The sequence below is a fragment of the Scyliorhinus canicula genome, chromosome 9 (assembly GCF_902713615.1).
Source record: "Scyliorhinus canicula chromosome 9, sScyCan1.1, whole genome shotgun sequence".
NCBI classification, from domain to species: Eukaryota; Metazoa; Chordata; class Chondrichthyes; order Carcharhiniformes; family Scyliorhinidae; genus Scyliorhinus; species Scyliorhinus canicula.
This window is the reverse complement of record NC_052154.1, coordinates 146,155,506-146,181,356: the sequence shown is the minus strand read 5'-3', so window position 1 is coordinate 146,181,356 and position 25,851 is coordinate 146,155,506. Positions and strand designations below refer to the sequence as shown.

The following is a 25,851-nucleotide window of genomic DNA, read 5'->3' as shown; positions in this document are numbered from 1 at the left end:
ACATTTTTGGACTGTGGGAGGAAACCAGAGCACCCGGAGGAACCTCACGCAAACACGGGGAGAATGTGCATACTCCACACAGACAATTACCCAAGTGGGAATCAAACCTGGGACCCTGGAGCTGTGAAGCTAACCACTATGCTACCGTGCTGCACATGATGAAGGATCTGTGCTCCAAAAGCTACTGATTCGAAACAAACCTGTTGGACTTACAACCTGGTGTTGTAATACTTCTTACTGTGCCTACATAACAAGAGAGAGATTCTGATCAAAGCTAACCTTCAAATGACTCAAGTGTGAGTGGAGCAACATGCTTAAAAGTCACAATATGAAGGGAGAATGGAAGACTCTGGTTCTGTTTCCATTGGGACAAGTAGAAATGGCTAATTCTTTGGTTGAGGTAAACATCACCAGCCCTGTGATTCGGGTCTCAGCACTGCATGACACACAGTGTTAACATAGAGTAAGTGGGCAAGTTCTTTTCTTGAAGTATGTACAAGATTTTATGTTGCTCTGGCTGCAGATATATAAAACTCATAGAATTTTTAGAAAAATGTGCATATTTATCTTGCAAGCTAGATGAAGGAAAAAAGTCTGTGAAGTTGAACTAATTTAAAAAATATATTTTTATTCACAAATTTTTCAATCTAACATCTTTACATCCATGTACATAGAAAGGTTAACAGTATTTAAACCCTTCCATCCTGCCCCTAAATCCAAAAGAAGCAACAACCAATCCCCTATACCTTTTCTTCACCCCCCCCCCCCCCCCCCCCCACCTGACAGTGACCACTCCTGGAAATGGAGGTAGAGTTGACTCTATACATAGCCTTGCTCCAGACCCCTCCCTCAAACTCCTGGACAAATCCTCCACTCACTTCCTTTTAATCTTGTCCAACAGGACCTGCTCCGTTGACACCAGCTGACCATAGATCTCCAGCATCCTTCCTCCCCTACATCAACCACCGAGAGAACTCTACATCAACAAAGGAGGTGGTACCAAAGGGAATGAACCAACCTCTTAGTTTTGCACCTAGTAGTACCGAAAATGGTTAACTTTAGGAAGCTTATACTTCTCCACTCAAAACTAGAGAACCGGCCACTTAAAAACAAGTCACCAAATTGCTCTAACCCCTCCTCCCTCCCAAGCCCTGAAGGACAAATCCAAAATTGCGGGCACAAAACAATGGTTTCCACAAATTGAGGCCAGCATCGACATAGCACCCAGTTTAAAATGCCGCCTAAACCGTCCCCATATTTTCAAGGTAGCCACCACCACTGGATTGGCAGTCCATTTCATCAGACAAAACAGAAGGGGAGCCGTGACAAATGCTCTCAAACTGGTGCCTTTACAGTCGCTCCACTCCATCCGCCCCCACATGGACTCAGTCCCTCTATACAACCCTTCACAGTTGGAATTTTCGCTGCTGGATAGCAATACAACAGGTTGGGCAACACTAGGCTCCCTGACTGCCTATCCCTTTGTAAAACCTATTGTGTCCTTCCACCCAAACAAAATATGAGATCATCTTATTGACTCCCAAAATGAAAGACTTTGAAAGGCAAATTGGAAGGTACTGAAAGAAAAATAGAAATCTTGGGAGGATATTCATGCTGACTGACTGAACCCTCCCCGCCAAAGTCAGCAGGAGGTTATCCAACTCTTTAGATCATCCTTCACCGTTTTAACCAAGTCCCCAAAATTTAACTTCCGTAGCGAGGCCCACTCATGAGCCATCCAGACTCCCAGACAACGAGGCCCAGACATGGGCCAGCCAGACTCCCAGACAACAAAAACTGGACCTAGCCATGTGAAAAGATAACTTCCCCAGGTTGACTTCCCTCCTTGGGAGATTCACCGGAAAGCATTCGCTTTTACCCGACAAGGAGCGAAGCATCTCAAGCAGCTTCATTATCTCTGCAATGGAGAGAGGGTCCATCACATACAGCAAGATTGTCTGCATGCAATGACACCCTATGTTCTTATTGTCGGCCACCATCTTTTCCATTTCCATCTCCAGAGCTGATCAGTGCCTGAACAGTGCAACCCCCACTTTCTGCAACTCCGCACCCTACTGCTTCCCTTCCTTGTGCACCTTAGCCAGGGCTCCTCGAATAGCAGAAATTGCCGCCTCGATTGCCTTCTCATAGTCTCCCGAGAGCTCTCAATACAGTTTCTGCAGTTCTACAGCTATGATTTCAACGGTTAGTAGGGTGGCCCCTGGTGCTGTTATCACCTCTGCAATTTTCAAGGCATGCAAAGCCTCCACTTTTGAAGCTGTTTTCTTCTTGTTGCCTAGTTCGGTACTGGTTGCACATCCCCTTACTGTGGGACACTTAAACCATTGAGTTAAAAAACTTTGGGTGTGAATTCCATTGCATTCCAAAAGACCTTATGCAGCGATCTCCGGCGGGAGCTCCCACCCATTCAACTACTCAGTTACAGTCCGCACCGGAAGTCCCAAAATTGAACTAATTTAACAGCCTTTTATTTTCCAAAATAGATGGCAGTGATTTTTGCTTCATGTTAATAGCCTGGTTACCAACTCAAATGCTGAACAGAGTCTCCAAAAGTGAATGAATGATTGAATTACAGCGTGCTCCTGTCATCCCATCCTTTTTAGGGTAGATGAAGGTGCTTTCTGATAGTATAGGAGCACCACAACAGTGATTATACTTCAAAAGTACTTTATTAATTGCATCACGCTTATGGTCGTCCTGACACCATGCAAATCTTTGTTATCGTCATTTTGGACAGTTCTCAGGGAAGTTAAATTCCTGAAATATTCATGAATAAGCCACTTGGAGAATTCTACTGAAATTTATTCACATTGGCCTTTGAGGTAAATTTGTGCTACGTCAGTCACTTTATCTGCTGCTGTGTAAACTTAAAAAAAAAAGTTATTTCTGTTCTTGATCTTTGCTGACTATTTTCTCTTTGCAGCGCCACTGAAGACTGCAACTCTCCTGAATGCAAGTGGATCAGTAGGACAATGCTATAATTCTCGAGCAACAAAGTGAGGTATGGTATCATCTTTGGATGTACGATTAAAGCCCATGGGGGGCACAGTTAGCGCTGCTGATTCACAGCGTCAGGGACCCGGGTTCTATTCTGACCGTGGGTGACTGTCTGTGTGGAGTTTGCAACTTCTCCCCGTGTTTGCATGGGTCTCATCCAGCTGCTCTGATTTCCTATTACACACCAAAGATGTGCAGATAAGGTGAATTGGCCATGCTAAATTGCCCCTTAGTGTCAGAAAGATGTGCAGGTTAGGTGATATGGGGGCAGGGCGGGGGCGTGTGCACTTTTGGAGGGTCAGTACAGATTTAAAGGGCCAAATTACCTCCTTCTGCACTAGGGATTCTATGGGTGTGCTGTGTTCAGAATACAACTGTTAACTTAGTGTTGCAATTAAAAAGCTTTTAGAACCTTTAATATGTTACAGCCTGGTATCAAAATATACTATGTTCTAAAACTACAATTCTCCACAGATGCTGCCTGACCTGCTGAGTAATTCCAGTATTTTGTTAATTGATTTTTTTGCAATTAAAAGGCAATTTAGCATGGACAATCCACCTACAATGCACGCCTTTGGGTTGTGGGGGTGAGACCCACACAGACAAGGGGAGAAAATGCAAACGCCACACAGACAGTGACTCACACCAGGATTGATCCCAGGTTTTCAGTGCCGTGGGACAGTAGTGCTAACCACTGTGCCACCATGCTGCCCTTTCCAGCATTTTATAACAATTTTTGTAAGCTCTTTTTGGTGGCAATCCATTCATAAAACATATCTTCATGTCCGGGTAGATCGAGCAATTTTAAATTACACTTGCAAAATATCATTTCAGTTAGAATTTCCGTCAATAGCTTTTTTAAAATCTGAAGTTAATAATGTGATTTAGGGCAGCACGATGGCGCATTGGTTAGCATTGCTGCCTACGGCGTTGAGGACCTGAGTTCGAATCCCGGTCCTAGGTCACTGTCGGTGTTGAGTTTGCACATTCTCCCCGTGTCTGCGTGGGTATCACTTTCACAACCCAAAGATGTGCAGGCTAGGTTAGGTGGATTGGCCACATTAAATTGCCTCTTAATTGGAAAAAATAATCTAAAGTTTTTAAAAAAATGATTTGTATTTTGCTATGGTGTAGTGAGATTTGAATTTACAATTGCAATTAAATAGTAATAATAATAATTGGTTATTGCCACAAGTAGGCTTCAATGAAGTTACTGTGAAAAGTCCCTATTCGCCACATTCCGGCGCCTGTTCGGGGAAGCCGGTATGGGAATTGAACCCGCGCTGATAGTCTTGATCTGCATTATGTGAAGAGAGTCAGTCACTCTAAACCCAATATTTCTGTACACTGAAATTAGTCCTGGCGTATTCCTCACGTTTGTCACAAATGACTAATATGTTATACGACACCAATTGGAGTGAGGAAATAAAAGCAGGAACTGTTGGTAAAGCTGAGCAGATCCGGCAGTATCTACGGAGAGAGAAGCAGAGTTAACATTCCGAGTCAGTATGATTCCCCTTCAGAATTCAGACTGGAATAAGGAAACATCAGATGATATTTTTTCTAACCTCTGTGTTGCAGCAGTATTTGCTATAAAAAGTCATAAACGTGGGAGGGACTTGAAATAGGCACTGGAAAGGAGGTCAAGGGTGGAGGCAGCCAAGAGGTGGGCCAGGAATGGCGCGACGCACGGGCCGGGGGCCGGCCCGAGAAAGGCTATGGCCGCCCAACGTTTGGGGGGGGGGGCGCGGTTGTGCCCCCCGATCAGGCTGATCACGTCAGGGGACTGAATGGGCCAGTTAAGAGGGCGCGGGTGTTCGCGCACTTGCGGTCTCTGAGGGCGGACGTAATTATGTTGCAGGAGACACATCTGAAAGTGTCTGACCAGACCAGGCTAAGGAAGGGCTGGATTAGCCAGGTCTTCCACTTGGACTCCAAGTCCAGGGGGGCGGCAATCATGATCAACAAGCGGGTGCAATTTGAGGCGGAGGGCATAGCCGCAGACAGGGGGGGCAGATACCTGATGGTATGGGGCAGACTGGAGGGGAGAAGAGTGGTGCTGGTGAATATATATGCCCCGAACTGGGATGACATGGACTTCATTAAAAGAGTGCTGGGGAAGATCCCGGACCTGGGGCGAAATTCTCCGACCCCACGCAGGGTCGGAGAATAGGCGGGAAGCGGCGTTATTTCCGCTCCCGCAGGTTTTTCAATTCTCCCGCCGGTCATAAACCGGCGTTGTGCAAATCCCGCCGGCAGCCTGTGAAAACAGCTGGCGCCGGCGGGATTTCATTTTTTAAAAAACTTACCTCAAATCTCCGGCCCGGATGGGCCGAAGTCCCGCCGCTGGGAGGCCTTCTCCCGCCGCCGAGGTTTAAACCACCTTGGTGGCGGCGGGCTCAGCGGCGCGAGCAGGCCCCCGGGGTCCTGGGGGGGCGGGGGGCGATCGGACCCGGGGGGGTGCCCCCACGGAGGCCTGGCCCGCGATCGGGGCCCCCCCCCGCTCACTCTGCGGGGCAGTGCCGTGGGGGCACTCTTTCTCCTTCCGCTCCGCCACGGCCTCCGCCATGGCGGACGCGGAGGAGAACCCCGCATCGCGCATGCGCCGGCAGTGACGTCAGCGGCCAGCTGCCGCTGACGTCACTGCCGGCGCATACGCCGACCGCCGAAAGCCTTTCGGCCAGCCCCGCTTCCGACGGCGCAGGGTGTTTGCGCCAGTCTTCTGGTGCAAACTGCTCTGGCGCGGGGCTGGCCCCCAAAGGTAGGGAGAATTCCCCACCTTTGGGGAGGCGCGACCCCTGAGTGGTTGGCGCCACTCCCCTACGCCGGCACCCTCCGTCACGCCGGGTAGGGGAGAATCCAGCCCCAGGACTCTCGCAGGCTAATAATGGGGGGGGGGGGGGAGACATTAACATGGTCCTTGACCCGGTTCTGGATCGGTCGTGGCCCAGAACGGGTAGACTTCCCAGCAATGGCAAGGGAGCTGAAAGGGTTTATGGAGCAGATGGGGCAATGGACCCCTGGAGAGCCAAACAGCCGACAGGAAGGGGCTACTCGTTTTACTCGCACGTCCATAAAGTATATTCTAGGATAGGTTTCTTTGTACTAAGCAGGGATTGTATAGGGGAGGTAAAGAACACGGAATATTCGGCAATTACTATCTCAGACCATGCCCCGCACTGGGTAGACCTGGGGGGGGGGGGGGGGGGGGGGGGGGCGGGCGAACTACCAACGCCCGCAATGGAGGCTAGACGTGGGACTGCTGTCACAGGAAGGGATCTGTGAGAGGCTTCGGAGGTGTATGCAAAGTTACTTGCAGGTGAATGACACGGGGGAGGTCTCAGGGGTGACCCTGTGGGAGGCGCTAAAGGCAGTAGGGCGGGGGGATGATTTCAATTGGGGCCCACAGAGCCAAGGCAGACAGGGCAGAGATGGATAGATTGGTCAGGGAAATGGGTCGGATAGATGAAGAGCACGCGGAGTCCCCGGAGGAGGTTTTACTCAGGGAGAGGCAGTGACTACAGGCGGAACTGGGGGCACTATCCACACGTATGGCCGTGGAACAGCTTAGGAAGGCGAGGGGTGTGGTGTACAAGCATGGGGAAAAGGCTAGCAGACTGTTAGCGCAGCAACTCAGGAAGAGGGAGGCGGCCAGGGAAATAAGTAGAGTGATGGATGGGGAGGGGCGCAAAGTGGAGGACCCGGCAGGATTGAATAAGGTATTCCGGGACTTCTATCGCAAGCTGTGTACTTCGGAGCCGCCGGAAGAACCGGAGGAGATGAAAAGGTTTCTGGACGGGTTAACATTCCCAACAGTAGGTGGGGGGCGAGTGGATGAGCTGGGGGCCCCGATTAGAGTGGAGGAGGTATTGGGGGGCCTAAAGGCCATGCAGTCGGGGAAAGCCCCGGGGCCAGATGGATACCCAGTAGAGTTCTATAGGAAGTTCTCTGAGCTGGTGGGCCCGGTCTTGGCGAGGGTTTTCAATGAGGCAAAGGACAGAGGGACCCTGCCGCCGACAATGTCGCAAGCCACTATATCATTGATATTGAAGCGGGGTAAAGACCCGGAGGCGTGCGGGTCCTGCAGGCCAATCTCCCTGATTAATGTTGATGCCAAACTCCTGGCAAAGGTACTGGCGGTTAGAATGGAGGACTGCGTTCCGGAGGTGATTGGGGAGGACCAAACTGGGTTCGTGAAAGGTAGGCAGCTGGCGGCCAACCTGAGAAGATTACTTAATGTGATAATAATGCCCCCGGCGGGCAGGGAGGTGGAGGTAGTGGTGGCGATGGACGCCGAGAAGGCCTTTGACCGGGTGGAGTGGGACTATCTATGGGGAGGTGCTCGGACGGTTTGGGTTCGGGGAGGGACTGGTGAGTTGCATCAAATTATTATATCAGCGTCAGGACTAACTGGGAAGTGTCGAGTAATTTAGGCTGTACCGAGGGACCAGACAGGGCTGCCTGCTCTCCCCGCTGCTGTTTGCACTGTCCATAGAGCCGCTGGTGTTGCGCTGAGAGCCGCAGAGGGATGGAAGGGGTTGGTGAGGGGCGGGGTAGAACATAGGGTCTCTCTTTATGTGGACGACCTGCTCCTGTACGTGTCGGACCCAGTGGCCGGGATGGGAAGTATACTGGGAATGTTGAGGAAGTTCGGCCAGTTTTCAGGATACAAATTAAATACGGCCAAGAGTGTAATGTTTGTGGTACAGGCAAGGGGTCGGGAGAACAGATTGAGAGAGCAACCGTTTAGGCTGGTTGAGGAAAATTTCCGGTACTTGGGAATCCAGGTGGCATGAGACTGGGGCAGGCTGCACAAGTTAAATTTGACCAAAGTGGTGGAGAAAATGAAGGGAGAATTTCGGAGATGGGATGCACACCCGCTGTCGCTGGCAGGGAGGGTTCAGACTGTAAAGATGACAATCCTCTCTAGATTTCTGTTTGTTTTGTACCACAGTCCTTCTTCAAAAGAGTTAGCAGGATGATCATGAGCTTTGTCTGGGCGGGAAAATCCCCGCGGGTGAAGAAGGCGATGCTGGAGAGGAACCGCAGCGAGGGAGGGTTGGCTTTGCCGAGTCTGATTAATTATTACTGGGCGGCTAACATCGCTATGATAAGGAAGTGGATGGTGGGTACGAGGTCTATCTGGGAGCGGGTGCAGGCGGCTTCGTGCAGGGGCTCCAGTCTGGCAGCCCTGGTCACGGCTCCTCTACCGCTGCCGCCGGCCAGGTACTTCACCAGCCCGGTAGTGGTGGCGACCCTGCGGATATGGGGCCAGTGGAGGAGGCATGTAGGGGAGATGGGGCGTCGATTTGGGCGCCAATCTGCGACAACCATCGGTTTGCCCTCGGGAGTATGGATGGGGGGTTTCGAGCATGGCGGCGGGCGGGGTGGGAAGGGTGGGCGATATGTTCCTGGAAGGGAGCTTTGCGAGTTTGAGGAGCTTGGAGGAGAGATTTGGTCTGGTATGGGGAAATGATTTTAGGTACCTACAGTTGCGGGACCTTGTCCGTAGACAGGTCCCATCCTTCCCACGCCTCCCGCCAATGGGGATCCAAGACAGAATAGTCTCTAGGGGGGAAGGTGAGGGTAGAGTCTCTGATATTTATAGGGTGCTCATGAGTGAGGAAGGGTCCCAGACGGAGGAACTGAAACATAAATGGGAGGAGGAGCTAGGCGGGGAAACGGAGGACGGGCTGTGGGCAGAGGCCTTGAGTAGGGTAAATTCGACCGCAATATATGCCAGGCTCGGCCTGATTCAATTTAAGGTCGTTCACCGGGCCCACATGACGGTGGCTCGGATGAGCAAATTCTTTGGGATAGAGGACAAATGCGCTAGGTGCGCAGGAGGACCAGCGAACCACGTTCACATGTTTTGGGCATGCCTTAAGCTTAGGGGGTACTGGGAGGGATTTGCGGGCGTCATGTCCCTGGTGCTAAAAGCAAGGGTGGCGATGGGTCCAGGGGTGGCACTTTTTGGGATTTCGGAAGACCCGGGAATCCAGGAGGAGAAAGAGGCCGATGTTCTGGCCTTTGCTTCCCTGATAGCCCGGCGACGAATACTATTGGCATGGAAGGACTCAAAGCCCCCGAAGACTGAGTTGTGGCTTGCGGACGTGTCGAGTTTCCTGGGTATGGAAAAAATTAAGTTCGCCTTGAGGGGATCTGTACAGGGGTTCGCCCGAAGGTGGCAACCATTTACTGACTTCTTTGCGGGAGAGTGAGCGTCAGTAGGGGGTGGGGTAGAGTAGAGTAGGAGGGATAAATTGGTGGGTAGTACCGGTGGGAGAGGAGCGGGCTTGTGCAGTATGTTACGATTGAAGTATTGAATGTACGTGGATGTTTGCACATTTTTGCCTTTTTTGCTTTCTTTCTGTTGATGACTGTAACTGTTTACAAAGCCAAAAACTACCTCAATAAAATTGTTTATTAAAAAAAAGTCATAAAATAAAGACTACTCTTAACTGTACTGGCTAGATTAGCGAATGATTGTTCTAAGTTTCATAGAAAGATTGGAACAACTACATTTGCATGTCCACAAACTTGAGAAATTTGACGGTGCAATTTGATGATGTTCAGAACAATAAAATAATTAAACATGTTAACGTAGAAGATGTTTACTGGTGGAAAAATCAAAGACCAGATGCTGAATCTTAAGTTAAGGTTTAGATCCGTGTTGGGAAGGGGATTCGAAGGAATTTATGGAGTAAATTATCACAAGTGGTGATTGACATTGAATTGATTATGGTGTTCAAAATGTTAACAGGTGCAGTGAAGAATAGGACACTGGGCAAAAGCAGGGGAATGGGACTCTGTAAAATCAGCCAACAGGAAGAACTGAATGGATTATATAGCATATACGGCATCGAAACAAGCTACTTGACCCCACATGTTAGTTTTTAATCTCCAATCAAGCCGCTCCTGTTTTTCCTCGTTTATTTCTTTCACCTTTCACCCTTGTATGCTTTTTAGCTTTCTCTTAAGTGGATCTATACTACTTACTTCAATGGCCTTTATCGTACAAATTTTATTGCTATTTGGTAATAGAGATAATTTACTGAACAATTGGAAAATAATATGCAAGTGGTGAAACTGATGCAGTTTGGTCCTCCCCTCAACTATTGCAGCATTCTGCAATAGATGGAATCCCTTTATTTTTTATTTGCTTATCATAATTCTGCTTTGTATCATTCCTTTGTAAGGATGTTTGTTGTCTGTATTGTCAGTCTATATAATTACATGCACAAGAACCAAAATCAATTGCCATCACGCTTCTTCTTTAAAGATTCCAACAAGACTCACGTGAAAACCACCTGTCAAATGACATCTGCAAATATTCTTCAAAAGGACTGGTATGAAATTCTGGGTGCAAGTCCATCAGACAGTCTACAGGAGCTCAGACAGAATTATCAGAGACTGGTCCTATTGGTGAGTTTTTATTTGGTGGAGAGGGAACTAATATTGAAAACCAGGTTATTTTTTAACATATATGCAGGTTAACAACAATAATATGGTAAATACACAGTAAAGCAGCAAAAGATTGAGAGGAAATTGAAACTTTAAAATTCATTGCAAATAAACAGATCTGGAAAAACATGTATCAAAGGAAAAGAATGATAATCACGTGAGCTACAAACTAAGACACTCCATAGCAGTGCGGCAGATGAAACAGACCGAAATGACGGCAAGCTAAATAACATCCTGGGAAATGCTGTGCAGAAGTAATAATGTCTGATTTTAAACTGGAGGTTCAAATAAGATAATATTTACTTGTCGTCATAAGCTTGGGGACTTGGCATTAACATTCTTGATATAATGTTGCTGATCATTCCTCAAACAGGTTAGATTTATGGGTTCGATCCCGGCCTCGGGTCACTGTCCATGAGGGGTTTGCACATTTTCCCTGTGTCTGTGTGGGTTTCACCCCCACAACCCAAAGATGTGCAGGTTAAGTGGATTGGCCACACTAAATTGCCCCTTAATTAGAAAAAATTAATTGGGTACTCTAAATTAATTTTTTTTAAAGTTAGATTTGTGGATGTATTTATACTTCCCATTAGCTAACTGCATGATAGCATAACCGAAAGATACATATATATGTATCTCACATATGTAGTGTGAGAACCCCGTTGATGTTAAAGGCGAGGGGATCCCAAAACCCAGAGGGGTAATTTGAAACACCGCTTCTTAATGGTGAATATTTTCAATTTGGTATAATGTGAGGAAAGATATGCAAACCAGTGAGGAACAGTCCAGTCTTGTAATCAATTAATGAAGAATATTTATTTACTTAAAAGAAACACACAACAAGAAAGACTACCCCCCCCCCCCCCCCCTCCGGAATACAGCATCTGCTGACATTTTAATTTTCCCCGAGAAAGTCGACGAACGGCTGCCACCTCTGGGTGAACCCAACCATTGACCCTCTGAAGGTGAACTTTATCTTCTTGAGACTGAGAAACCCAACCATGTCACTAACCCAGGTCTCTACACTCGGGGGCTTTGAGTCCCTCCACATTAACGAGATCCGTCTCCAGGCTACCAGAGAGGCAAAGGCCAAGACGTCAGCCTTTTTCGCCCCATGAACCCCCGGCTCTTCCGACGCTCCAAAGATCGCTACCTCCGGACTCGGCACCACCTGTGTTTTTAGTACTGTGGACATTGCCTCAGCAAAACCCTGCCAAAACCCTCTTTGGGCATGCCCAAAACATGTGGACGTGATTTGCTGGGCTTCCCGCACACCTCGCACACCTGTCCTCAACCCCAAAAAACTTGCTCATCCTAGCCACTGTCATGTGTGTCCGGTGGACTACCTTAAATTGTATCAGGCTAAGCCTGGCACATGATGAGGATTTATTAACCCTGCTTAGGGCATCCGCCCACAGACCCGCCTCTATCTCTCCTTCTAGCTCGTCCTCTCACTTGCCCTAAAGATCCTCCACTGGAGTTTCCTCCGCCTCGGAAAGCTCCTCGTAAATACCCAATACCGTCCCCTCTCCCACCCAGGTACTGGAAACTACTCTATCCTGTATCCTCTGTGGCGGCAGCAACAGAAAGGCCGGAACCTGCTTTCTCAGGAAGTCTCGCACCTGCAAATACCGAAACCCGTTCCTCCAAGGTTTCAAGCTGGCGAAGCTCCCATCTATAAATAGATCCCCCATCCTTCTAATTCCTGCCCACCATACAGCCTACCCGGTACAAACGATGATTATTATAAATCGGGGTCTAAACCAATGCTCCCTCCACTCTCTCATATCTCCTCCATTTCCCCCAGATTCTCAGAGCCGCCACCACCACTGGACTTGTGGAGTATCGGGCCTGCGAGAATGGAAGAGGTGCCGTTATCAGTGCTCCCAAACTTGTGTCGTTGCCTGACGCCGCCTCGATCCGCCCCCACGCTGAACCGCCCACCCTCCACTGCCCACTTCCTAATCATGGCTATATTAGCTGCACAGTAGTAATTGCAGAAGTTCGGCAGCACCAACTCACCCTCCCCCCCCCGACAAGAAAGGCTACAATATACTACAATAGTACACTTAACCACAATAATGGCTATACACACACAGTATCTCTTGAAGTTGACCCCTGTTCCCAACTATCTGCATTCCTGAACTCATGCCCTTTTCCCAAACAACATCCAGCATATAGTTACCACCCACAAGTTCTCCTTCAGTTTGGGAATACCTTTCCTCAGTTCAGCGCAGCGTTTCTTCTCTTTGAGAGTTTTTAAAACAGCAGCTTTCAGGACCAATATGTTTTCGGCAGAGCCTGTTTTCTCCATCTGGGTGTGGTTATGATAGTAGCTGCTGCTACTATATTCGAAGGTGGTGCAAGAAAACGCTTGGCTAAACGAGGCCTGGATATGAATTGGCCAGGGAATTAAGTGGGCGTACAAAGGACATATTTAACTTTAAGCACATCTTGTCTTTGCGATAATGCAAAATAATGAACGTGCCAAGCTACCCTACACCAGGGTATCATAATTGAAACAAAATAATTCCGAATGACATTTCATGTTTTTAAATTCATTTATTGGATGTGGGCATCACTGGCTAGGCCAGCATTTATTGCCCGCTCTTCGTTTGCAGTATGTACCATCTTGTAGAAGGTACATATGGCTACCACTGTTCATTGGTGATGGGGGATTGAATGTTTGTGTAAGGGGTAACAATCAAGTGTCCAAAGATGTGTGGGTTAGGTGGATTGGGCATGCTAAATTGTCCCTTAGTGTCCAAGGATGTGCAGGTTAGGTTACGAAGATAGAGCAGGGTGGATAGGGGAGTGGACCTGGGTGGAATGTTTATTCAGAGGGTCGGTGCCGACTCGATGGGTGAATGGCCTCCTTCTGCACTGTAGGGATTCTATGAAGTGGCTTTGTCCTGGATGGTGTTGAGTGTTGTTGGAGCTACAGGCATCCAGGTAAGGGCAGTGTATTCCATCACACTACTGACTTCTGCCTTGTTGATGGTGGACAGGCTTTGGGGAGTCAGAAGGTGAATTACACGATCCAGAACAGCCCCCCCCCCCCCCCCCCCCCCCCCTCCAATCTCCATGCCAGCTCCTCCCACCTATCCCACGTCTCATCCAGCGGGGCCCTTACCTCCTCTGCAGTCGCCCGTCACGTCATGCCATCATGTCCGTCGCCTGACTCGCCTGATGCTAGCAGTCTGTCCAGTAGGGAGTGTCTTGGTAGCTGGGGGAACGTTGCGATCTCCTTACAGATAAAGTTCCTCAGTTGCAGGTATCAAAGCTCGTTCCCTTTCAGGAGCTGAAACTTTTCTGTTAGTTCCCCCAGGGTCGCTACGCTATCGTCTATGTAGAGGTCCTCTACTGTTAGTCTCCTTCGTTCTGTCTTCACCTTTTAAATGAGGCATCTGTTGTTGCCAGGATCAATTTATGGCTTTTACAGATGGGGGCTTAGCAGACATTGCACCCAGATTACAGTGGTGTCTGAACTGGTTCCAAGCCCTTAGTGTGGCCACCACCACCGGGTTTCTCGAATATTTGGCTGGGGGAAATTGAAGTGGGGCCGTGGCTAGTGCTCGAAGGGATGTCCCCATACAGGAGGTCTCCTCCATTCCACCACCGGCTCTTTCAGCCATCCTCGCACCCTTTCTGCATTCACCGTCCAGTGGTAGAATAGGAGGTTTAGCAGTGCCAGGTCCCCCATATTCACGGATTTTCGTTTTTTTTTCTGCCCACACAACATAATAATTAGTTTATCTACCTTGGTGACGAAGGCCTTGGAAATGAAAATCAGGAGGGATCTGAATAGGAAGAGGACATTCATTTTTATTGTCTGCACTCTTCCCGCAAGGGAGAGTGGGAGTAAGTACCACCTCCGCAGGCCCCTCTTTACCTCTTCCATTAGCTCGACAGGTTCCATTTATGGGCACATGTCCAGTTGTCGGCTATTTGGATCCCCAGGGATCAGAACGGTTTGGGACAGCTTGAGCAGCAGCTTCCCCAGCTCTGATCCTTGCCCCTGGCGGTTCATGGGGAAGATTTCGCTCTTGCTCAGGTTAGGTTCGTAACTTGGGAAACCTCTGAACTTCCTTAGAAGTTCCATTATTTCTTCCATGCTGGCTTGGGGTTCTGAGGCTTAGAGAATAAGTCATTTGCATAGAGTGAGACTTTGTGCTCTCTCCTTTGGACACCTCTTCTGGGTGCAATGTCGTTTGGATGCCCTTACACCCCTTCACCGACCTGAGGGTGCCAGCCAGTAGCTCGATTACCAGGGCAAGCAGCAGTGGGGAAAAAGGGCATCCTGCCTTTCTGCAGCCAGAAGTATTCAGAGTTGGTGGCATTTGTCCATATGCTCTCCATGGTAGCGCTGTACAGTAGTTTCACCCACGAGGTGAACCCTGGTGGCCCAAACCCAAAACGTTCCAGTACCTCCATGAGGTACCTCCATTCGACTGTGTTGAAGGCCTTCTCTGCGTCTCGGGAGGTGATCAGCGATATTGAGACCTGTGCCAGTTGGGCGGCAGGGCCCCCCTTCCCCCCTCGAAGGCGAACCATTGAACCTCTCCCATAGGTGCAGGGCCAGTACTGCTGTAAACATTTTATAGAAGTCCACCTGAAATGCAGTTGGACCTGGTGCCTCCCCGACTGCATGGACTTAATGCACTCCTTGACCTCCCCCGGGTAGCGTTGCCAATGGCTCTGAGTAGGTATTCGGGGAACCCGGTGAAAATACGGAATCAGGTGTTAACGCCACTGTGCAAGAATCATGAGTTTGAGCCGGGGGGGGAGTGGATAGTGTATACAGGAGGTGGAGGGAAGTAGGGCTGGTCAAGGTGAGGGATCTGTATTTGGAAGAAGGGTTCGTCAGTCTGGAGGAGCTAAGGGAGAGTGTAGAGCTGCCGACGGGGAGTGAGTTCAGGTATCTGCAGGATAGGGATTTTGCGCGAAAGGTCTGGAGGGGGATCACTAGGTTGCTGGGATATACCCTGCTGGAGCGACTGCTGCTTCCGGATGTGGAAGGGGAGGGAAGAATTGGGGATATATGCAAGTGGCTGGGGGAGCAAGGAGGCAAGCGGATGGTGAAGTTCAAGGAGAAATGGGATGGGCAGTTAGGAAGGGAGATCAATTGGGGAGTGAGGCACTAGGTAGGGTAAACGGGACCTCCTTCTGTGCAAGGATGAGCCTGATACAGTTTAAGGTGGTGCACAGGGTGCATATGATTCAGGTGAGAATGAATGGGTTCTTTCAGGGGTAGCGCATGAGTGTGAGAGGTGTGGGCGGGGGCCAGTGAGTCATACACACATGCTTTGCGGTTGCAAAACATTGGGCAGATTCTGGGCGGGAGTGTTCGCAGTCTTAGCCAGGATAATGGAGGAGGAGGTGGACCTGTATGACTTCCTGCGTTTGGAAAAGATAAAATTAGAGTTGGGCTCTGCAGAGGGGTTTGAGAAAAGGTGGGGGATGTTTGTGACCGTGTTTGAGGAGCTGTTCATCGCAGAGATGGGAGCAGGGCGGGGGAGGGTGAATAAGGGGAAAAACTTTGTACAGACTGTATAGTTGATTACTGTGTGTTGTAACCTGTTTTAATACATGTTTGTAATAAAATACATTTAAAAAAGACCTCCCGGGGGTGGGGTTGAGGTGTGGGTGGGTGGGATGGTCTCTGCCATTGTTATTTTTTATGAAGTTGGTGTCATCCCAGTTTGGGATGTATGTAGTTACAGGCACCATTGGTGTCCCTTAAAGCTTACCGCTAACTATCACCTATCATACCTCTGGGTCCATTACCGTGTTTGTCGCTATAAAGGGCCACCTTCCTCGTGTCAGACATGCTTATCAGGCATATGGTCAGCTTTTCCATATCCTCAGTCGGTCCTTCACCCTCAAGTGTGCGTCTCTTGAAGGTCGACATAGTCTTCCTCCAGGCTTTTTTAGATGGGTAAAGACTTCCACCTACCAGTCCTCTCACGTTTCAGGTGACTATTCTGTTGGGGGGGGTGTCTGTTTTCCACCCCCCCTCCAAATATGTGTGGTCAGCCATACTTGCCTCGTGGACGTGCCCCTATATGCCGGGGTTTCCCTTTGTTCGTGGGCCATCCCAGATGGCTGCCGTTGTCTTCCTCTTTCCCGCTGCCTCCATGTGCAACCATGTTGACCAGCATTCTGCACCTGTTTTCTGCCCCCCGCACCTAATTGCCAGCCCTTTGTCTCTTTCCATGTACCCCTCCACTCCCCCCCCCCCCCCCCTTATCTGCTCCCGCCTTGCCGCTCTCCAATTACCCCATCCCCCAGATTGCAGTTTGGCCCACCCCCCGTTCTGCCAGGCGCTCCCTCCCTTTCGGGAGGTGTGCTGCGGCCCCCAGCCCACTGTTACCAGCCTGCTGAGCAATGTGATAGCTCCCCCCTGGGAGCAGCTCCTTTTGTACTCTCCCATTTGGTTTCTCCCCCCCCCCCCCCTTCGTTTCTGATTACCTTTGCCCCCTGCCACTGAGAACGTATAGGTTTTAAGGGAACAAAATGAAAGTCCAGGTTAAAAGTTCCTGGTTGTCTCTTATTGTTGCCTCCCAAGTCCATTCTTTTGGATGAACTTGTTCGCTTCTTCTGGTGTGTTAAAGTAATGTTCTTTGCTGTTGAACGTGACCCATAGTCTCGCTGGGTACCGCATCTTAGTTTGAAATAAAGCCATTTTGGCCCCGTTAAACTCCGCCCAGCTCTTGGCCAGGTTGACTCCAATGTCTTGGTAGGTGCGGATTGTGTTTCCATGATTTGATTTTGATTTGATTTAATTTATTGTCACATGTACTGAAGTACAGTGAAAAGTATTTTTCTGTGGCCGAGGGAACGTACACAGTACGTACATAGTAGACAAAAAGAATAATCAACAGAGAACATTGACAAATGGTACATCGACAAACAGTGATTGGTTACAGTGCAGAACAAGGGGCAAAACAAAGCAAATACATGAGCAAGAACAGCATAGGGCATCGTGAATAGTGTTCTTGCAGGGAACAGATCAGTCCAAGGGGGAGTCATTGAGGAGTCTTGTAGCTGGGGGGAAGAAGCTGTTCCTGTGTCTGGATGTGCAGGTCTTCAGACTTCTGTAACTTCTGTCTGGTGGAAGGGTCTGGAAGAAGGCAATACCTGGGTGGGAGGGGTCCTTGATAATGCTGTCTGCCTTCCTGAGGCAGCGGGAGGTGTATACAGAATCAATGAGGGGGTGCCAAGCTTGTGTGATGCGTTGGGCTGAGTTCACCACACTCTGCAGTTTCTTGCGATCTTGGACAGAGCAGTTGCCATACCAGGCTATGATGCAGCTGGATAGGATGCTCTCTGTCGCACATCTGTAGAAGTTTGTGAGACGTCGATGCAGACATGCCAAATTTCTTTAGCTTCTGTAGGAGGTAGAGACTTTACTGGGCTTTCTTGACTGTTGCATCAACGTGAGTGGAACAGGACAGTCTGTTGGTGATGGTGACCCCCAGGAACTTAAAGCTATCGACCTACTCCACTCGGGAGCCATTGATGCAGAAGGGAGTATGCGTCGTGCTACGCTTACTGAAGTTGAATATAGGTTCCTTGGTCTTTTTGACATTTAGAGAAAGGTTGTTTTCGGTACACCATGCAACCAAGTGATTTATCTCCCTCTGATAGTCTGATTCATCATTGTTTGAGATAAGGCCCAGCACAGTCATATCATCTGCAAACTTATAGATTGAGTTAGAGTTAAATCTTGCCACACAGTCATATGTGTCTAGGGGGTACAGTAGAGGACTGAGCACACATCCTTGCGGGGCCCCGGTGTTGAGGACTATTGTGGAGGAAGTGCTGTTGCCTATCCTGACAGATTGCGGTCTGTTGGTGAGGAAGTCAAGGATCCAGCTGCACATGGAGGGGTCAAGTCCAAGATTGCAGAGTTTGGTTATTAGTCTTGTTGGGATAATGGTGTTGAATGCGGAGCTGTAGTCGATGAACAGCAGTCTTATATAAGCATCCTTGTCGAGGTGTTCGAGTGTTGATTGTAGAGCCAGGGAGATAGCATCTGCTGTGGACCGGTTGTGGTGATAGGCAAATAGTGGATCGAGACTGTTTGGGAGGCTGGCAGTGATCCGTCTCATAACTAGCCGCTCAAAGCATTTCATGATAACAGACGTCAGGGCCACCAGTCGGTAGTCGTGGAGGCAGGCTACCTTGTTCTTCTTTGATACTGGTATCATGGTGATCTTCTTGAAGGAGGTGGGGACCTCAGAGTGGAGGATTAAGGTGTTGAAGATATCTGTGAATAAATACACTCGCCAGCTGGTCTGCGCAGGCTCTGAGTGCTCGCCCAGGGACTCCCGTTGGGGCCCGTCGCTTTCCGTGGATTCACTTTCAAGAAGATAGCTCTTAACTCTGAGGCTGTAATAGTGGGTATGGGTGTGTCCAGGGCTGTTGGGGCGGGTGACACTAATGCATTGGCTGACTGCTCAAAGCGGGCATAGAACTTGTTCAGATCATCGGGCAGGGATGCTCCAGCCCCAGATATTCTGCCTGGTCTTGCTTTACAGCCTGTGATCTTGTGTAGGCCCTGCCATAGTCGTCCTTCCCACCTACACGACCACGTGTTCCTCATCCTGTTAAGCACCCGCTCTTTACCTTGAAACTTGTGCAGTTTTATCATTCTCGCCTTTTGGGCGATCTCCTGACTTGCGTTTTTGCCTGAGTACAGTGAGCTGTGGGCTCGGTCCAGCTCTGGGTGTTTGGCGAAGCCTTCCTCTCTGACCTGTTTTCCAAGCATCCTTGTGACGTATTCTGTCAGGTTCCTGCCTTCTGCTCCCTCTGGTAGCCCGAAAGTTCTCCGGTTCTTTCAAGGGGACCCGTTCTCCTGATCTTTGACCTTCTTCTTGAGCGCGTTCTAGGTTGTTACCCCTTACCACCTTGGTTTCGAGTGAGGCGATCCACTCGCCTTGGTTGATGGCTGCTTTCTCCAGGTCACGTACCGTCACTTCCTGGGTCTCCAGTCTGTTCTTTCTATCATTTCCTTTATGGGGGCCAGTGTAGTTTCTATCGCCAACCTCATGGCCGACATAAGGTCCTCTTTCATTGAGTCCCCGTGTTTCTGCAATTCCATTGAGAGAAGCTCCATTAACTGCTTCATCGCTGGGTGGGCCCACGTTTATGTTGGTGACCGCGGTGCTTCGCTCTGCTTCGCCCCACATGTACCCCCCATTCTGAGGTTGGGGTCTTCCTTTCTCGACTTGTACTATTTTTCCAGTTCCGTGGCTGGGTTGACAGCTTTTTTTGGTCGGTTAGTTGTTAGTTGAGGGTGAGGTTGGGGGGGATTTCTTTGTGTTTTTATATGCGATTGACAGGTTAAAAGGGCCTGGTGAGAGATTCCTAATAGAGAGGCACTTTCATGCGACCACTCAGCTCATGCCTGCCTCCAGAAATCCAATTTATTTCTTATCAAACTGGACCTTGAGCTCAAAGTTCACATTCAGGCCCATACCTTTCTGTAGAGGTACTTTATTTCACATCAAACCTTGCTTTCAGCTCGAAGTTTGACTGACTACAGGCCTCTGTAGTCTCAAAAACGAAACCCAGACATGGCCATCTGTAGAGAATTATTTGGAAATTTGTGGAGAGTTGGTTGATCCCTTCATCCAGGCTGCAGAATCAAAAGTGAAACAAAATTGGAATCTCAGAACTCTGAAAAAATTCCAATGTGATCAGAACCAATCACCACCTGTTACCGGGCAGCACACAGCCTTTTGGACCAATTCATTGGCCATCAGTCAAATCAATCAAAACCGGGTCATCACTGATACAGGTCATCACCGGTCCAAAACAGCACAGCCTTCTGTAATCTTTCGTTTGAATTAAATGCACTGGCCATTGCTTCCTTCTGCTTGAATTAAAGATACAGGCTGCCTTGAAGACACGTGTCCATAAACCATCCATGGATCAAAAATGTAACAGCAAAATAAAAGGGTAAATGAGGGAATAAAAATGCAGCATCTACTGGCTTCCCCATAAACATTCCAAACTGATTGACCAAGGTCACTGAGTGCCAGAAGTGATGTGCTGTTCATGCAATCATGGCTTAGACAATGGCAAGGAGCAGAGAGATAGCTCAAGGTGGTTTTATTAACTCGGATGTCAGTGCAAAGTCGGTATCCTCGGGGGAGCCATCTCTTTTCATCCACATTGAGAATGTTCCACTTCCCTTTGTCTTCTAGGGGATAGAGGACATTGTGTTGTGAGGTAGGTCCGAATGGAGGCTGGCAGAGATGGATGCACAAATGGAGTAAGAAAACATTTGCGGCAAGGAAATGATGGTCAAGAAGGTGCATCCCACCTGGCCAAAACGATTGAGGATGAGGTTGTTAAAAGAAAATTATTGCAGATGCTGGAATCTGAAACAAAAGCAGAAAATACTGGACAATCTCAGCAAGTCTGACCGGATCTGTGGAGAGAGAAGGGAGCTAACATTTTGAGTCTGGATGACTCTGTCAAAGCTGGAGAGAACTGGAAATGGGATCAGATTTATACTGTTGTGGGGGTGAGGGGTGGAACAGTGGGACTGGAATGTCATGGACAGAAAGACAAACAAAATGCAAATGGGGGTGATTAGGCTAAGAAGGGTGCTGATAGTGGCACATTAAGAGATCATAGAATTTACAATGCTGAAGGAGGCCATTCGGCCCATCAAGTCTGCACTGGCTCTTGGAAAGAGCACCCCACTAAAGCCCACAGCTCCACCCTATCCCAGTAACCCCACCTAACCTAAGGGAAAGTTAGCATGGCCAATCCACCTAACCCTGCACATATTTGGACTGGGAGGAAACCCATGCAGACACGGGGAGAACGTGCAGACTCCGCACACACAATGACCCATGGCGGAATCGAACCTGAGACCCTGGAGCTGTGAAGCAACTGTGCTAACCACTATGCTACCGTGCTGCCCCCAATCAGAATATGTTAACGGCAGAACAAAGGGTTTTCTTTTGAAAAATTATTTTTAAATTAAGGAGCAATTTAGTGTGGTCAATCCTCCTGCCCTGCACATTTTTGCGTTATGGGTGTGAGACCCACGCAGAGAATGTGCAAACTCCACACGGACAGTGATCTGGGGATGGATTGAACCCAGGTCTTCGGCGCCATGAGGCAGCAGCGCTAACTATGTTGCCCAATGCAGAACAGAGGTAAGCAGGTGTCAAAGGACAATTGGGAACAGAGAACAGATGGCCCAAGTGGGGTGCGGTGGAAGGGAGGGACACAGTGATGGAAAAACAGATTGATGGAAGAATTGAAAATAAATTGATAGAAATAAAAATGGGGTGAAGGTGGAGGAGAACGTTCACAATCTGAAGTTGTTTTTTAATTTAAACTTCGAGTACCTAATTCTCTTTCTTCCAATTAAGGGACAATTAAGCGCGGCCTGTCCACCTACCCTGTACATTTTTGGGATGTGGGAGTGAGACCCATGAGACACAGGGAGAATGTGCAAACTCCACATGAACAGTGACCTGGGGCAGGGATTGAACCCGGGTCCTCGGCACCGTAATGCAGCAGTGCTAACCACTGCACCGCCGTGCCACCGTTGAACTCAATGTTAAGTTCGGTAGGCTGTTACCTGCCTAATTGGGAAATGAGGTGCTGTTCCTTCAGTTTACGCTGGGTTTCATTGGAAGATTTGTAGTAGGATAAGGAAAGACATGTGTTTATGGGAGCAGGACGGTGAGTTGAATGTCTGGGTCCTGCTTGCGGACAAACATAGAACATAGAACAGTACAGCACAGAACAGGCCCTTCAGCCCTCGATGTTGTGCCGAGCCATGATCACCCTACTCAAACCCACGTATCCACCCTATATCCGTAACCCAACAACCCCCCCCTTAACCTTACTTTTTTTTAGGACACTACGGGCAATTTAGCATGGCCAATCCACCTAACCCGCACATCTTTGGACTGTGGGAGGAAACCGGAGCACCCGGAGGAAACCCACGCACACACGGGGAGGACGTGCAGACTCCGCACAGACAGTGACCCAGCCGGGAATCGAACCTGGGACCCTGGAGCTGTGAAGCATTTATGCTAACCACCATGCTACCGTGCTGCCCCGGTACAGACTGTACTGACTGTCCTCAGGACAGACTGAAATTGTTCTCCAAAGCGGTAACTCAGCCTGCCATTAGTCTCTCCAATGTAGAGCGGACCACATTGGGAACAGCAAATGCAGTAGACGCGATTGGAGGAGATGCACATGGAGCGCTGCCTCACTTGAATAAAGTGTTTAGGCCCTTGCTGGTGAGCATGGAGGAGGTAAAGGGGCAGGTGTTATATCTTTGAGATTGCATGGAAAGAGGGCGAGGTGTTGGGGGTGATGGAGGAGTGGACCAGCATATCCCGGAGGGAATGGTCCCTATGAAATGCTGACGGGGGAGTGAGGGGAGATGTGTTTGGTGGTGGCATCATGCTAGAGTTGGCGAAACTGGTGGACGATAATTCTTTGAATGTGGGGGCTGGTGGGGTGAAAAGTGAGGACAAGGGGCACCCTATCCTGGTTCTGGGAGGGAGGGGAAGGGGCGAGAGGAGAGGTGTGGGAGATGAGTCGCACACAGTTGATAGCCCTGTTGACCACAGTGGGTGGGAAACCACGATTAAGGAAGAATGAAAACACGTCAGCAGCACCGTTTTGGAAAATGGCATCATAGGAACAGATGCGAAGGACCTGGAGAAATGGGATGGAGTTCTTACAGGATTTGTGGTGAAAGAGCTGTAGTCGAGGCAGCTGTGGGAGCCGGTGGGTTTGTAATGGATACTAGTGGATAGTCTATCCCCAGAAATTGAGATAGAGAAGTCAAGGAAGGGAAGGGAACTGTTGGAGATGGACTATGTGTTGGTGATAGAGGGGTGGAAATTCGAAGCAAAATAAATACATTTTTCCAGGTCCAGATGGGACCATAAAGTGGCCTCGAAACAGTTGTCGATGTACAATTAAAGTTGTGGGATGGGGCTAGAGTAGGACTGGAACAAGGAATGTTCCACATATCCCATAAAGCGACGGGCAAAACTGTGACCTATGCAGGTACCCACAACCACACCTTTGGTTTAGAGGAAATGAGACATGTTAAGGGAGAAATTGTTCAGTGAGAGGAAAATTCAGCCAGATGGAGGAAAGTGGTAGTGGATAGGGATTGTTCAGGCATCTGTTTGAAGAAGAAGCAGAAAGCCCTCAGACCATCCTGGTGGGGAATGGAGGCATAGAGGGATTGGGCATCACAGTAAGGAGGGGACAATTAGGGCCGAGGAACTGGAAGTTGTTGATATGATGTAGGGCATCAGAGGTGTTGCAAAGGTAGGTGGGGAGTGATTGGACAAAAGGAGAGAGATAGAGTCAAAGCAGGAAGAAATGAGTTTGGCGGAGCAGGAACAGGCTGACACGATGGGCCAACTGAGACAGTAGTGTTTGTGGATTTTAGGTAGATGTGACCTGTCTGGTGTTGGGATGACTGTGAGATTGGAAGCTGTGGAGGGAAGATCTCCAGAGAACATGAGGTCAGTGACCGTCCTGGAAACAATGAGTTGATGCTTGCTGGTAGAGTAATGGTCCAGAGGGAGATAGGAGGGAGTGTCTGAGAGTTGGTGCTCTGCCTCTGCGAGGTAGAGGTCAGTAGGCAAGACAGAAACTGCCCCACTCTTGTCAGCAGGTTTGATGATAAAGTCAGGGCTGGACTTGAGAGAGCAGAATGCAGCAAGTTCAGAAGGAGACAGGTTAGAGTTGGTGAGACGAGGGACGGTCGATGTCATGCAGGAGTGCTCAATTAAAAGATAAAGGGCAAGTAAGTGGCAGGAGGGAGGAGTCCAGCTGGAGGGAGAATACTGGAGGCAGGTAAAAGGACCTGTTGAACAAGGGGTAGACTCCTGCCCGAAGAAGTGAGCAGGATGGCAAAAGATGGCGGAAGAAGAGTTTAGCATCATGCCGAACCCAAAATCCATTGAGGTGGGGAGTAAGGGTATGAATATGACTCCTTTGCTGAGTGCAGCAGTTCAGTCTCAGAGAGGGGAAGGTCAGAGGGTATGGTGAATCTACTACAAGGGCGGGGGTTAGATGGGATCTGAGGGACGAGAGGGGTGGAGGGTCCTGGATGGGCATTGGTATCAAGTTGGAGCTTGAGTTCTTTAACACCTGAAAGGAAGAGAAAAAGTTTCTTGTTAAGGATTGGGATGAGACAAGAAATGAAATGAAACTGCGGACATGGACAGCTTTGAGATAGGGTGAGTCATCACTGCTGGAGAGAGATATTGAGTATGCGCATTTGGCGCTGAGCGTGGATCTCGATGCAGCAGGAACAGTAGTCTAAGGAACAGAATATATCCTGGAGATACCTGTAATCCTGGGTCGATTCAAAACATGAGGGGTGGAACTTTGAGTTGGTATCCACATGGAGTAAGTCTGGGACAAGGAAAATGTGGCCGTGAGAGCAAGTTTTGGTAAACGCCTTGTCAACCAGGAGGGAAATGGAAAGCAAAAAAGTTGGACAGAGCGAAACCAGACAAACGGAAATCCTGTCGGTGAGAAGAGCGTACTACTTCAAGGTAGGCATTCCTGGAAGAGAAATGGCAGTGAATTAAACACAAAGATAAAAGCAAATTACCACAGATGCTGGAATCTTAAAACAAAACCAGAAAATAATGGACAATTTCAGCAGATCTGACAGCATCTGTGGAGAGAGAAGGGAGCTAACGTTTTGGGTCTGGATGACTCTTTGTCGAAGCTGGAGAGAACTGGAAATAGGGTCAGATTTATACTGTTGTGGGGGCGCAGTGAGGCTGGATAGAGGAAGATGACATGGACAGAAAGACAAAGGGATTTTAAATGGGAGTGATCAAGGCTAAGAAGGCTGCTGACAGTGGCATGTAAAGAGATTAGAATGCCTGAATGGCAAACAAAGGTGAACAGTGTGTCACAGGACAACTGGGAACAGATGGCCCGGATGGGGTGGCGGAACAATGGTGAGGGGAAAACAGATCGATGCAAGGCACAGCAGGTGACAACAATTCTAGACAATCTCTGTGGCACATACTGTAAAGCTTTGCTGGCCTCAGGCACCGGAAGCGCATTATGAACTAGTTGTTGAGCAGTGTGCAGTGTTGAAACACTCCTCTGCAGGGCTTTAGGGATGGCGTACTGGTGTCATGAGCTACTTTCTGAGGGGATAGCCCTCATCACCCAGCATCCAATCGAGCACTTGCACTAGGGGCCTAAAATAGCTGTGGCAGCTGGGAGTTCCTTAAGATGTGCGTGTCGTGGCTGCTCCCTGGGAAACAAACACACCTGAGTCATGATGCAGTACCTGCATGATAATATTGTAAATCATTTAAAGACATT

At 49.0% G+C, this 25,851-nt stretch overlaps 1 protein-coding gene across 1 annotated transcript in view; it reads left to right on the top strand.

Moving 5' to 3' along the window:
- Positions 1–25,851, top strand: part of dnajc24 (DnaJ (Hsp40) homolog, subfamily C, member 24) — a 120,431-nt gene that overhangs the window by 1,843 nt on the left and 92,737 nt on the right. The window contains exons 2-3 of the mRNA XM_038807878.1: positions 2,945–3,022; positions 10,301–10,443. Of these exons, the coding sequence (XP_038663806.1) occupies positions 10,336–10,443 (108 nt within the window). The 5' untranslated portion in view covers positions 2,945–3,022; positions 10,301–10,335. The remainder of the gene's footprint in view (positions 1–2,944; positions 3,023–10,300; positions 10,444–25,851) is intronic.